Source organism: Coregonus lavaretus, assembly GCF_964263955.1.
Source record: "Coregonus lavaretus genome assembly, contig: HAP1_SCAFFOLD_5382, whole genome shotgun sequence".
NCBI classification, from domain to species: Eukaryota; Metazoa; Chordata; class Actinopteri; order Salmoniformes; family Salmonidae; genus Coregonus; species Coregonus lavaretus.
Window position 1 is genome coordinate 15,619 of NW_028158087.1, and position 12,564 is coordinate 28,182.

The 12,564-nt window shown below is 44.2% G+C and overlaps 1 protein-coding gene across 1 annotated transcript; it reads left to right on the top strand.

The window, feature by feature from the left end:
- Positions 1-6,846: 6,846 nt before the first annotated feature.
- On the top strand, positions 6,847-11,845 carry LOC311124447 (zona pellucida sperm-binding protein 3-like; the record flags this gene model as incomplete). The annotated part of the gene is made up of 12 exons (XM_084198595.1): positions 6,847-6,872; positions 7,667-7,988; positions 8,064-8,179; positions 8,264-8,367; positions 9,222-9,399; positions 9,566-9,683; positions 9,817-9,902; positions 10,016-10,203; positions 10,398-10,577; positions 11,106-11,237; positions 11,311-11,421; positions 11,814-11,845. 12 exons carry the CDS (start codon positions 6,847-6,849, stop codon positions 11,843-11,845), a joined length of 1,593 nt encoding a protein of 530 aa, XP_084054721.1.
- Between the last annotated feature and the right edge of the window lie 719 nt (positions 11,846-12,564).

Genomic DNA, 12,564 nt, shown 5'->3' on the forward strand with positions numbered 1-12,564 from the left:
TGGACGCCAGGGGGCATGGCCTCCACCGCTACCGCCTCTGCTCACTGGCTTACATCACATGACTGCTGGCCCACATGGCTGAGCACAAGGGGGGGGGGGGGGGGGGGAACGACAATGACGCTATGGTCCCTATGCCTAGGGGGGTGGGGGAGTGGAGAGGATGCAGAGAATAGAGAAGGACATACCATAGCATCCTCTTTTATTCCCAGGCAGGGAGGCAGGGAGAGAGGCAGGGCAGAAAGGAGGGAGAGAGGCAGGGCAGATTGGAGGGAGGGAGGGAGGGTGGTCGAGAGGGAGGGATTCAGTGCTATTGATTAGCTCTTTCTCTGTGGCGCGGTGGAGCTCAGCTGTACTCTGTGGGTTTACTCTTTAGAGCAGAAAGAGAGAGGGAGATAGAGAGAGAGAGAGAGAGAGAGAGAGAGAGAGAGAGAGAGAGAGAGAGAGAGAGAAGCTGGGCAGGGATGAATCTAACCCCCCCTTCTCCTGCCCCACTCTATCCCTCCTTAATCCTCTGTCACAGCTCTAGCCTGACATTAGAAAAGCAGTGGAAGAGAGAGACACTGATGAAGCGTGATCCAACCATCCAGCCAGTGGGCCCAAATTAACTGAATCATCGCTCATCAGCTGTGTACAGAGCAGGAGAGGGTGGGAGGGAGGGAGGAAGGGAGGGAGGGGGGATGGACAGACAGACAGAGAGAGAGAGAGAGAGAGAGAGAGAGAGAGAGAGAGAGAGAGAGAGAGAGAGAGAGAGAGAGAGAGAGAGAGAGAGAGAGAGAGAGAGAGAGAGAGAGAGAGAGAGAGAGAGAGAGAGAAAATGGCAGTGTGCTAGCAGGCAGAGTTCATTGGCCCAAACAGAGCCAAGGCAGGGTGGGCATGGTTGTAAGGGTCGAACCCTACAGTCAGTCAAGCCAGGGTAGGCATGCAGCAGAATGCACCATGCTGTTCTGCATCCCAAATGGCACTCTATTCCCTATACAGTGCATTACTTTTGACCAGAGCCCTATGGGCCCTGGTCAAAAGTAGTGCACTAAATAGGAAATAGGGTACCATTTGGGATGTAGCCTATGACTCCCCACTCCCCCAGTCAAATGGTGATTCAAATGGTGATTCATTATAATGCTGTAGAGGCAACCACTCTGTAGACAGATTAAGGGGCGGACTGGGACCAGAAATCGGCCCTGGCATTTCTAACACACCAGACCTTTTTTACCTTAAGGCCCCCACACCGGCCCATTTTCTCCCTTGAGACCCCCATTTTTAGCCAGGCAAAACCCCAAGTTAGACAGGCTAAAAATGCCAGATGGCTAGTCCGCCCCTTGGGGTCTTATGAGGAACAGGGTCTTAGGCCTGGTTTCCCAACCCCAGATTAATCCCAGCCCCCCAATCATTCTCAATGGAGAATCATGTTTTTGTGAATCGTATCAGCAGTTTGTGGCATAGGCCTACCCTCAGAAAGTCAAGAATAGAAAGGCTTTGGTCAAGTATCTCCCTGACTATATTGCACATGCATGCCAAGTCTTACAACGCCTGGATACGTATTTAACATATCAGCTAACCACATATGATATAGCAATGTGATGCCCAACTGCACAGTCAATGATGTGGCACACAACCATTGGTTGATGCAGTGCAACACCTATGCATCTATTCGGGCAGGAACTTAAACTTTGCTACTATCAGAAATGCACACGGCACCTGTTCTTCTGATTCAACAAGCCAGAGATGATGAGAAATGATCAGGTGCCAATTCACACTGTGAAACTTCTATGGCTGCATTTACACAGGCAGCCCAATTCTGATATTTTTCCACTAATTGGTCTTGACCAATCACATTAGATCTTTTTCAGAGCTGATCTGATTGGTCAAAATTCGTGGAAAAAAATATACGAATTGGGCTGCCTGTCTAAACGCAGCCAATGTCCCTAGGGTTCTGGGCCCATATTCCCAAAGCATCTCCGTGTATAGAACTGCTGATCAGCACACTAAAGCCTTCTTCACACTGCAGGCTTTAATGCTCAAATCAGTTTTGTTTTTCAAATCTGTTTTGGAATGCTGACTGTCCAAACAGCAAGTTACAAGTGACCAAATCATATGTGTGTGTGTTCTGACAGCAGTCATTTGCTGACAAGGCTACGCTAGTTGTCATAGTAACAATGAGTGTGTGCGCAGTGGTGTAGGTTGATTGGTGGTGGTGCTCTTGCTTCTTATCACTCAGAAGTTACATAGCAACCTAAGGTTAGAAAGCCTGCCATGGACGTTTCTCAGTTGTTTTGAATTTTCAAAATCATAGTGTTAGAACACTTTTAAAGCCTCCAAGGATAAGTTGTTCAAAACAAGTAATTTTTGGCTAGCCACAGCAGTCAACATAGCAGTCAGCAGTAGTTGTTTAGCTTTCTAGCACATTCACTCATTTGGATGTAAACAATTAACAAGCTAGCTAGCTACCACATGTTCTTGTCAAACTGTCAACATAGTAGCTAGCAAGCAACAAGATATGAGAAATAGCAGTCTAAAAACCACTTTCCTTGGCTCATCGTGCCCTAGCGACTCCTTGTGGCGGGCCGGGTGCCTGTGTTTCTTCCGATACGTTGGTGCGGCTGGTTTCCGGGTTAAACTGGTGGGTGTTAAGGAGCGCGGTTTGGTGGGTCATGTTGCAGAGGACGCATGACTCCACCTCCGCCTCTCTCGAGCCCGTTGGGGATTTGCAGTGATGAGACAAGATCGTAATTGGGGAGAAAAAGGGGGGTATATATATATATATACATATATATATATATATATATATATATTATATATATATATATATATATATTTGACTGTTCAGACAAGTCGCATGGCCAGGAATCAGATTTGTATCTGACTTCAAACCACCTACAAAGGTGGCTTGAAATATCAGATTCCATGTGCTTTTTGGGTGTTCAGACTACAGGAAAAAGAACAGATTCGAATCGGATATGCAAAAAAATTGGAGTTGAGTCACTTCAAACTACCAGTGTGAACGAAGCTTAAATCTAAGAAGCTATGTGAATACGGGCCCTGAACCCTACGGACAGTGTAGGCAGAAGAATGCCAGTCAGCAACTCACAGGATTCTAACAACCATAGTCTTTATTTAAAGTAAAATACAGTAAAATATTATATATATACAGTATATATAATATAGTAACATTTGAAGTAAACTTGATTGCTATCAGGTATGTTACTGCTTGCTGGAACAAAAGCCTTCACGCACACCAGCATTGGTTTAATGAAACATTTAAGGTATCTGAATATTTTCTCCCTCATCAAATACAATTGGACTCTTTGTTCTTTGTATTGACTGGAGGGTTTATAGATTAGGAGAGTGTTTTTTCCTTGAAGAACCCACTGTCTATTTCTTAATCGCTTTCTATTGTTTTCTTTTACATATGTTGCTGTTGAAGAACAGTATGAGGATGTATGAACTCATTGTCTTTGAGGTGTTCATTTTGTCGTTGGCATTTAGTGTAGCAAGCTGCATTTAGTGTAGCAAACTGCATTGGCTTGTTTAAAAGAGCGACTGATGATAAATGCAGAGGAGAGAGAATATAAAGTTACACTGAAGCATTTTGAAGAACGGCAAGGATTGCCGTCAATTGGGACTTCCACTGTCCGTGTAGAATGTACTGAGGCGACTATGATCATGTCGATAAACACTGACCTCTACAACAATGGCCGCCATTTGTCTCCAGATGAACAGGGGTGTATTCATTAGTTGGTATTCAAACCGTTTACCGTTTACTCTAGGAACCAAATGGAAGCAAACAGAGCAAACGGAACGGAACAGGGAGGGGCCTCAAATCACATTTTATTTGTCACATGCTTCATAAACAACAGGTGTAGACAAACAGTGAGATGCTTACTTACGGGCGCTTCCCAACAATACAGAGAGAAAGAAAATAGAGAAATAATAGAAAAGTAATATTCAATACACAATGAGTAACGATAACTTGGCCTACCTGAATTTGTCCATTACAAACTCTCATTTTCGTTACAAAATGTTTTACGTTTGAAGTAAATGGTTTCCGTTGCAAAACATTTTGCAACAGACAAAACATTTTGCAATGGAATGAGACTAATGAATACACCTGTTCTTAGGTCACGGAACAGAACAAAATGGCTCTCAGAATTCAAAACCCGGGGTAATTAATGTTGAATAAATGTATGTGTAAAATTGTATTTCAGAATGTAGTGTTACTCCATATTTTAGAGCACAGTATTAGCAGTGTACAGTAATGACACCAAGGTGTTGTCTGTATCATGTACATTCACGGAGGGCATGTATAGTCCTAAAATGGTCACTTTCGTCATGATTATTTTTTTTATTGTTTGTGTTACAAATGTCAAAAGCATGGCAAACATCCTTCCTCCCATAATGTTTCTATCTGAGAATTGCTAGAACAATCTGAGATACCAAAAATATTTTCAGGCCATGCTGGCCTGGAATCACCCTTAAGTCTGTGCAATGTTCAAGTTGATGCTGTTTGAGGGCTACTGTAGGCAGTGTAAGTCATATCATGAAATGAAAAAAGTTTTTGTTTGATTTCTAGCTGTGCTGAAAATGTCCCTGTCTATTAATTTGCCAGCCCAATTAGATGGATTTTTCAGTTGAGTAAGGAATCTGGAACTAGATGCTATGGAGGACTTCTTAACTACTCTAACAATATAACATCAAGGGTCAAGGGTCAAGTGCAAACAAGTCCAACTATGGTAAATGGACCGTGTTTTACTGCTGATGCTTCATCCTAGTGATGTTGAATAATCAGGGTAAGAGGTGATTTACACATTTGACTGTACATGATCTATCAACAAGCGTGAAGATTATTTATATTATGCACATTTCAAATCAAATCAAATGTTATTGGTCACATACACATATTTAACAGATGTTTTTGCGGGTGTAGCGAAATGCTTGTGTGTGTGTGTCTGTGTGTGTGTGTTAACCACTTTTATTAGAGTATATGGTTATTGTTGTTTTTAATATAAAACTTGAATTCTGAACTCAAGCCTATGCTCAGAATGAGAGACTCTTTCATTATTCAATTATTCAACATATCAGCTGCTGATTAGTCCAGAAGTTGGATCAAAGACATCCACAGGGGGCCTCCCAAGTGGTGCAGTGGTCTAAGGCATCACTACAGACCTGGGTTCGATCCCAGGCTGTGTCACAACCGGCCGTGACCGGGAGTCCCAGCGGGTTCCGGGTTAGGGGAGGGTTTGGCTGAGGGGGCTTTACTTGGCTCATCGTGCTCTTGTGGCGGGCTGGGCACCTGCAGGCTCACTTCGTCAGTTGAATGGTGTTTCCTCCGACACATTGGTGCTTCTGGGTTAAGCGGGCGGGTGTTAAGGAGCGCGGTTTGGCAGGTCATGTTTTGGAGGACGCATGACTCGACCTTCGCCTCTCCCGAGCCCGTTGGGGAGTTGCAGCGATGAGACAAGATCAAAATTGAAATTGGGGGTAAAAAAAAAAAGACGTCCTTGGACCAATCCCTGTCGACGGTGTTGAGCTACCGATGAACAAAAGGGTGTTTGTGATTTTTCAGACACACCCTGTTGCTGCTTTGACCACGTTGGAGGAAATGACACATTATAGTTACACAACTTGTTTTTGGTAGTGATGGGAAACCGAGATTTTCTGAAGCCTTTGGGGCTTTCACCAAATTGTGCCGAAAAACAGTTAATTAGTCAAAGCTTTTAACACATTGCACATTAGTGACTGTTGGTCAGGGATATACATCAGCATGTTTGATGTTTATATTGAAGTAAAAAATGTTTCGCTACTTCCATCAAAACTTTGTGGTGAAATGGATAGGTGTGAATATGAATACACTAAAGTTAGTTTGAATGTGAGGTTCGCATCCCACATTCTGCGTACCTTTTTGCCTGTCATTTTTTGGGGGGCAGATAGTGTGGTTTCACCGGAAAAAAATGTCTGCACATAGCCAGGAATCCTGTTCCTGTGGTATCTGATTAGTTCCTAATCCTTGACCCTACCTAATAAGCTACTGTTCAGGTGGTATGTGACGAAAAGTGCAGTTGTCAATAATGTGTCCAGTAGAGGTCGGTGTTTGAAAGCAACTTGGCATCGAAGAAAGCACCAGTATGGTGATACTGACGATTTGTCAGCACAGATGGTTTGTTTACATAGCAGGTTAGGATAATTAACGTAGCAAGTTAGTGAATTAACGTGGCAGGTTAGGAGAACTAACGCAGCAGGATAGGTGAATTAGCGTAGCAGGTTAGGTGACTGAGGTTAAGGTTAGGCAAAGGGTTAGGGTTAAAGGCTCTGCATGGTCAATCCGGGATCTGAAGTGGCCATACAGCATATACTGCGATGCAGCCTCTGCAGATGTCAGGGCTTTCATACTTCTTGTGCTTAGCGGAGCAGAGCAGAGCTGTTGTGAAGGAAGTTGTCAAGGAAGTGAGTTTGTGTTTATACAGGATGTACTGCCCCCAGCTACCGTCAACCAATCATGTCAATGCGGAGCCCTCCACATTGTTACAACATTTGAGAGGCGCACAGCGATGTGGTACAGAGCTTGATTTGGCCTCTGCATGCCTCGGTTCAAGTATAAATTGGCTTTTAGGCTTAGCTACAATGCTACAGTTGTCAACAACTGTTGGCCCCGACGCGACTACTAGATGGAGCTGTAGGCCTACTCCATCCAGCCACAATGCTAGAAACGTAAACAAACCATCTGCGGTGACAAATCATCAGAATCATACCACATGTCCTCTTTATTGCAGTCGGACTGTACAGCTCAGAAGATTGCTATATCATATCACAGGAGGTTGGTGGCACCTTGATTGGGGAGACGGGCTCGCGGTAATGGCTGGACCGGAATTGGTGGAATGGTATCCAATACATCAAACACATGGTTTGATGCCACTCCATTCGCGCCGTTCCGAGCCATCCTCCCCTCAGCAGCCTCCACTGTATCATATGGATACCATATGGATGTGGTTCCTGAGAACACTTAAGGGGGCGTTCCTCTGCCCAGGCGTTGCTGACGCATGCCAGATCTTACAATGCCTAGATAGGTAAAATACCTATCAGCTAACACATCATATGTTATAGCAATCTGGTGCCCGACGGCACAGTCGATGACGTAGCGCGCAACCATTGGTTGATGCATGCAATATTTGAGCAGGGGAACGCGACCTTATCCAACATGGAGCGGCACAGATAATGGTTGTGTTCCCCTGCTCAGATGTTGCATGCATCAACCAATGGTTGCGTGCCACGTCATCGACTGTGTCATCGACTGACAGATTGCTAAAACATATGATGTGGTTAGCTGATACGTAAAATACCTATCAAGGTGTTGTAAAATCTGCCATGCATCAGCAACTCCTGGGCAGAAGAACGTGCCCAATATGTGTGCCAATTAAAGATCATGACTAATCAGATGCAAGGCCCAATTAGGGCCTAATCCAGCCCAGGTGTGCAGCTTGGATGGTTGTTAAAATCTACCTCCGTTTCATCTTTCTAGCATAGCAGAGGCTGCTGCACCTCTAACCTACAGATTCACGTTAGTTGTTGGCATGGGACTCACAATGGCAACCACTCTCGGGGTAATGTTAAAGCAACTGGCTTTGTTTATACTGGTGGGAAACTTAATCTGTCCTGCTTTTACTCATACTTCCAGCACTGACACATGGCAACGACAACTTCCAAGCCGACTGCTGCAATTTGGCAATCATCTGCCCTTAAAACAGCATCAACTTCACCAACAAACCGTTTCCAGACCAGTTGTAGTGAAAACGGTCGCTGTGACATGCCATTCAGACTACATGGAGATAGTCGTGAATGCTGATTTGTTTAAAATTGGTACTCTTATCGACGTGGATGACCTGCGCCTTGGAGTTGAACAGTACCAAGACCAAGAGCCTTGTAAGGCTACAGTGTCAGCAGCCGGAGATGAGTACAGAATATTTGCAGCGCTATCGGACTGTGGAACCAAGCATTTGGTATGTATGGTGATACTGTTTCAGTAGTTGACTTCTTGGAATGACCTTCTCAGATTCTGCTTTGTGAATCCACAGATGAACAAAGACTCCTTGATCTACACTAACCACCTCAGATATATACCCAGAATCACTCCAGATGGGGTTATTCAAATGGATGGTGCTGTAATTCCAATTGAGTGTCAATTTGAAAGGTTAGGCTATACTGTTGTATGGTGATCATAGTCCTGCGTAGCCCTATTGGTTGGCTTGCTTTAACTCTGTGATTTTTGTTTCAGGAAGTACAATTTGAACAGTGCCTCTCTCCAGTCGACCTGGATCCCCTTTACCGCCACAGTGTCTGCTGAAGACGCCCTGCAGTTCTCCTTGATGCTCATGACAAGTGGGTATATAAATCCTGGGCTGCATTGAATGTTCAGATGGAAATATATACCATGCAACACATGCCTCTCTGACATGCAGAATATAAAATCACACCAGACACTTATTGGTAGCATTTCTATCTGCAACATTCTACACAGTTCGCCTACTAAATATGGCCCTGTTAACAAACCCCTCCATCTTATACCTTTTAAATACTTCATAGTATTTTCTGGCCGGGGTAGTTTTGTTAAGTTCCCCAACACTCGTTCTGGTAAGATCCTATCGGTACGTTCTCTCTGCATGGTGTTTTGGGAACGCATGTTACAGCTTCCGCCATTGTAGGAAAGATGCATCCTTAAAACACTCAGTAAGCCTAAGTTCAATTGGGAAACCAGGGCTGCATGTTAACTCATCGCTTGCGGTATGGTATTGGAAACATAAGGACTGTATCGTTCATATCAGTGAAATAATTTTCAAAAGGTTAAACTGCTACACCTTTATACGGCCATATTTCCATGTTACATCGCTTGTTCGCATAAATGATGGAAGACAAGGGCGTACCTGTGCTAATTAGCTATCTGCATCTATGAACACCTATGTAAGCGGAAGATGGACTCAACAAACGTGTTGCCACTGAAAAATATTAAGTGTGTATTGCAGTTGTGAAATTATTTTGATGTGATCTGACAGGGGGCTTTGTTTTATAGAACTATACTGCAATTGAGAATCTAATCACGCTTAGATGGCGTTTTTGGCTGCCCGAGCCAATTTGCCTCAACACATGTAAGGTCCTTGGACCATAAGGAGTAAAGTTAGGCTCATTCAGTCCATTTTTGGGATAACCTTCTGTCAATAATGCCACTTCTTGTCCAGGTGACTGGCTCTATGAGCAGGGTTTGGGAGTCTACTTCATGGGTGATCCCATCAACGTGGAGGTGTCTGTCAGGCTCGCGCACCACAGCAGGCTCAGGGTCTTTGTTAGCAGCTGCGTGGCAACACTGGACCCTGACTGGAACTCTGTCCCCAGATACGTCTTCATTGAGAATGATGGGTGAGGAAATGTCCTAGTAACCTAAAGTGCCTACCTAGAATGAGTGTTCTCCAGTTGTCCCTATATGAGCATATTTTCCCCAAATGGCGCTTGGAGGGTTATTTGTTTGGTACCAAGGAAGTTGAACTAATACCTCAATATGCATTTTATATTATCTCCCATCCAGGTGCTTGATGGATTCCCAGTTGCCTGGCTCCAACTCTAGGTTCATGCGTAGAACCCAGGACGACAAGCTCCGATTCCACATTGATGCCTTTAGGTTCCACCAAGAGGATAGGGCAGAGGTGAGGGCAATTTTTTAAAACCAGTGATGTTGTAGAGTGCATTATGGGTACTGCAGTTGGAACATGATGCTACAGTAAAATAACTTTCAGCATCACAGTAGCCTACATAATGACTTTATCTTTGTTTTTACAGCTGTACATCACATGCCACCTTATTGCAGTCCCTGTCATGGACCATGCAGAGCCTAGCAACAAGGCATGCTCCTTCATCGATGGCAGGTCTGAGATCTGACTTAGCTACGCTTAGTGGGCTGTGACCTATCCACTGGCATACCATAGTATTTGTTAAAATGGTGTACTTGGTACATTAGTCAATCTTTCATCCATTTCAGGTGGAAGTCTGCCGACGAGAATGATTTGCTATGTGGCCGTTGTCCAAGTCTGACGAGCCAGAAGTGGGTTGCTCCAGCACAACGTCCCCTCGGTGACAGATTGGGCAGTAGCCGACCTGAACCTCGTGGTTACCGCAGCAAACCCCCAGCCTCTGGTGACCGTTGGCGTGGGATGAAAGCCAAGAAGGGTATATTTGGCATCCTAATCCCTGTATTCTTCTCAAAATGCATTGCAGAATAGGGTCTGAGGGGAGGGACCTTCTGCTCCAATATGGCTGATGGGATGCAAGGAATTGAGGAAAGACTAATTGAAAGTGTCTTGACTGCAAGTGTGTTGGTGAGAAGTTTGCCTTGCATGTGTTTAATGACAATGTAATTTTAGTGTTGGAACAGGATGCTTCTTTGGGCCCCATGATGGTCTTCCCAACCCAACAAAAGAGTACACCTCTATCTCCACGCACGAAGGAAGGTGTCCATATAAATGGCTTCCCCTCCGCTACAAGAGACGCGAGGCCTGTATCACCTGGCAGTCGTTGGAAGAGTGGAATGGCCTTCAAGAGAGGTTCTTTGACTGTCTTATGTAGTGCACAACCTTTGACCAGTGTTTTGAAAACCTGACCCTAGGCAACAGTGACTAGGGTCTAGTTAATTGACTGACACTTTCGGCAACTTCGATGAGGGACATTTTCAGACGGATGACTCAACAAATCACAAGGCAGACATGCCAGTCTCGATTTGAAACCACATTTAGCAGGCAATACCTTTGCAGTGGTTTTAGTGACTGTAGTTAATGCAAACTAGCCACCTGTGAAATGCACTAATTAAAAATAACCTCTGCTCCATCTTGCTAACTATTGTTTTTTTATTCAAGCGGATAAGGCAGTTACTTCCTCTATGCCAAACTGATGTATTACTTACAGACCAGTTAAGCCAGTAAATTTGAATTGTAGAAGGCAACCGTGATGTCTAGCCTATTGCCCAGCCCATGAGGCGCTAGTCAAAAGTAGTGCACTATAGGGTGCCATTTTGGATAATTGTATTTTCATATCTATACAGGCTAGCTGTGTTAATCTGTTACATTTAATTCCAGGACCTTATTTCGGCCAATCTGAAAATGCGGGTAGTCCTTTGGGCCTGAAGGTTGGACCCAACAAGCATGGTTTCGTTAGCTCTGCAACATATGATGGCTTCATCAGGCAGAAAGAACTGATTGGCCAAAGAGGTAATTACATTCTTTACTGGTTTGCATGTATAATAACTGCATATAGGCTCTGTGCTAAATGGTCTGTTCTCAGAGCTGGAGCCCATTGGAGCAAAGATTACCACAGAGAAAGAGGGTCTGATTGAAGATCTAGGCGACGAGAAGCATGACAAGGATCGGTTTAACATTGGAACCCATGGTAAAGGTATGCATGGGATCATGGTATTGTTTTTAGAGGGAAGGAACCTGCACATTACACTATTTAGCAAGCAGGTTAGCGTTTTTTGGGATGACTCCGCTCTGCAGAGTGGTCACTAGCTGTCACAGCCCAAATCATGAAATATGCTCTTAAACCTAATGCCTAACCTTTAAATTAAGACCAAAAAGCTGCTTTTGGTTCATTTAAGTTTTACTATGTAGTCAATTTTGACTTTGCAGCTGGCACATCTAGTGGAAATCGCTCAGTTTTCCCTCCAGGACAAGACTCGTCCCAATAAATGTCAACCTGCAAGTGTCACTATCACATATCAGAGCTTTTGTGGTTTCACAAAGCAGTTATGAAATGTTCCCAGTCCACTAACACTTTTCTGTTTACAGAACTGGAAGGTGTTGCTGTGGTGGCCACTTAGTCTAGCTCCAAGCAGCAGCTCACCAACTCACGGAGGGTGGTGATTCAAGTCCTGAAGTCCTACACAAGGTTGACCCGAGAACTACCAAATGACCTCCGCACCATCTGCTCCTGATGAGGTGCACAACCTGTGAAGAGGCCACCAAACACTAAGGAGACCTGCTCAATCAGATATCTCAAAAGAACAAGGTCAACCAAAGAGGACTGTTAACCTTGTGAAATAAATTATTTAAAGCTTCTTTGACAACGAGTTTCAGTTTTTACCGTTATGCACTATATGCTAGAGTAATCTAAAATATTGCCTTAATTTGTTAATGTGAATGCCTGCTTTAGGATCATCTCCTTTGGTGTGGGGGTTATGTACAGGTAAAATATGTTGAGTGCAGATTCAATGCTAGCCCAACTCTTCAGATCCATGATCTGAATATCCAGTCCTGGCTTAATGTGACTCTGGTTCACAAGTCCCAAGGTTCCTGATCAAGTTACAGGGAATTCCTAGGAAAATTGGGCTTGCAATGTGAAGAACTCTGGTTATGCCAGCGCTATATATAGGGTCTGACGAACCAGAAATTGGCACTGGTATTTTTAACACTGGCCCTTTAATTTTTTCCTCTACTCATTAACCAGAATGGTTTTGTGCACAAAACAAGTTAGACAGGCTCACTGGGCTAAAAATGGACCAGCCCATCTGGCATTTGCCTGACATGCCAGGCTGCCCCT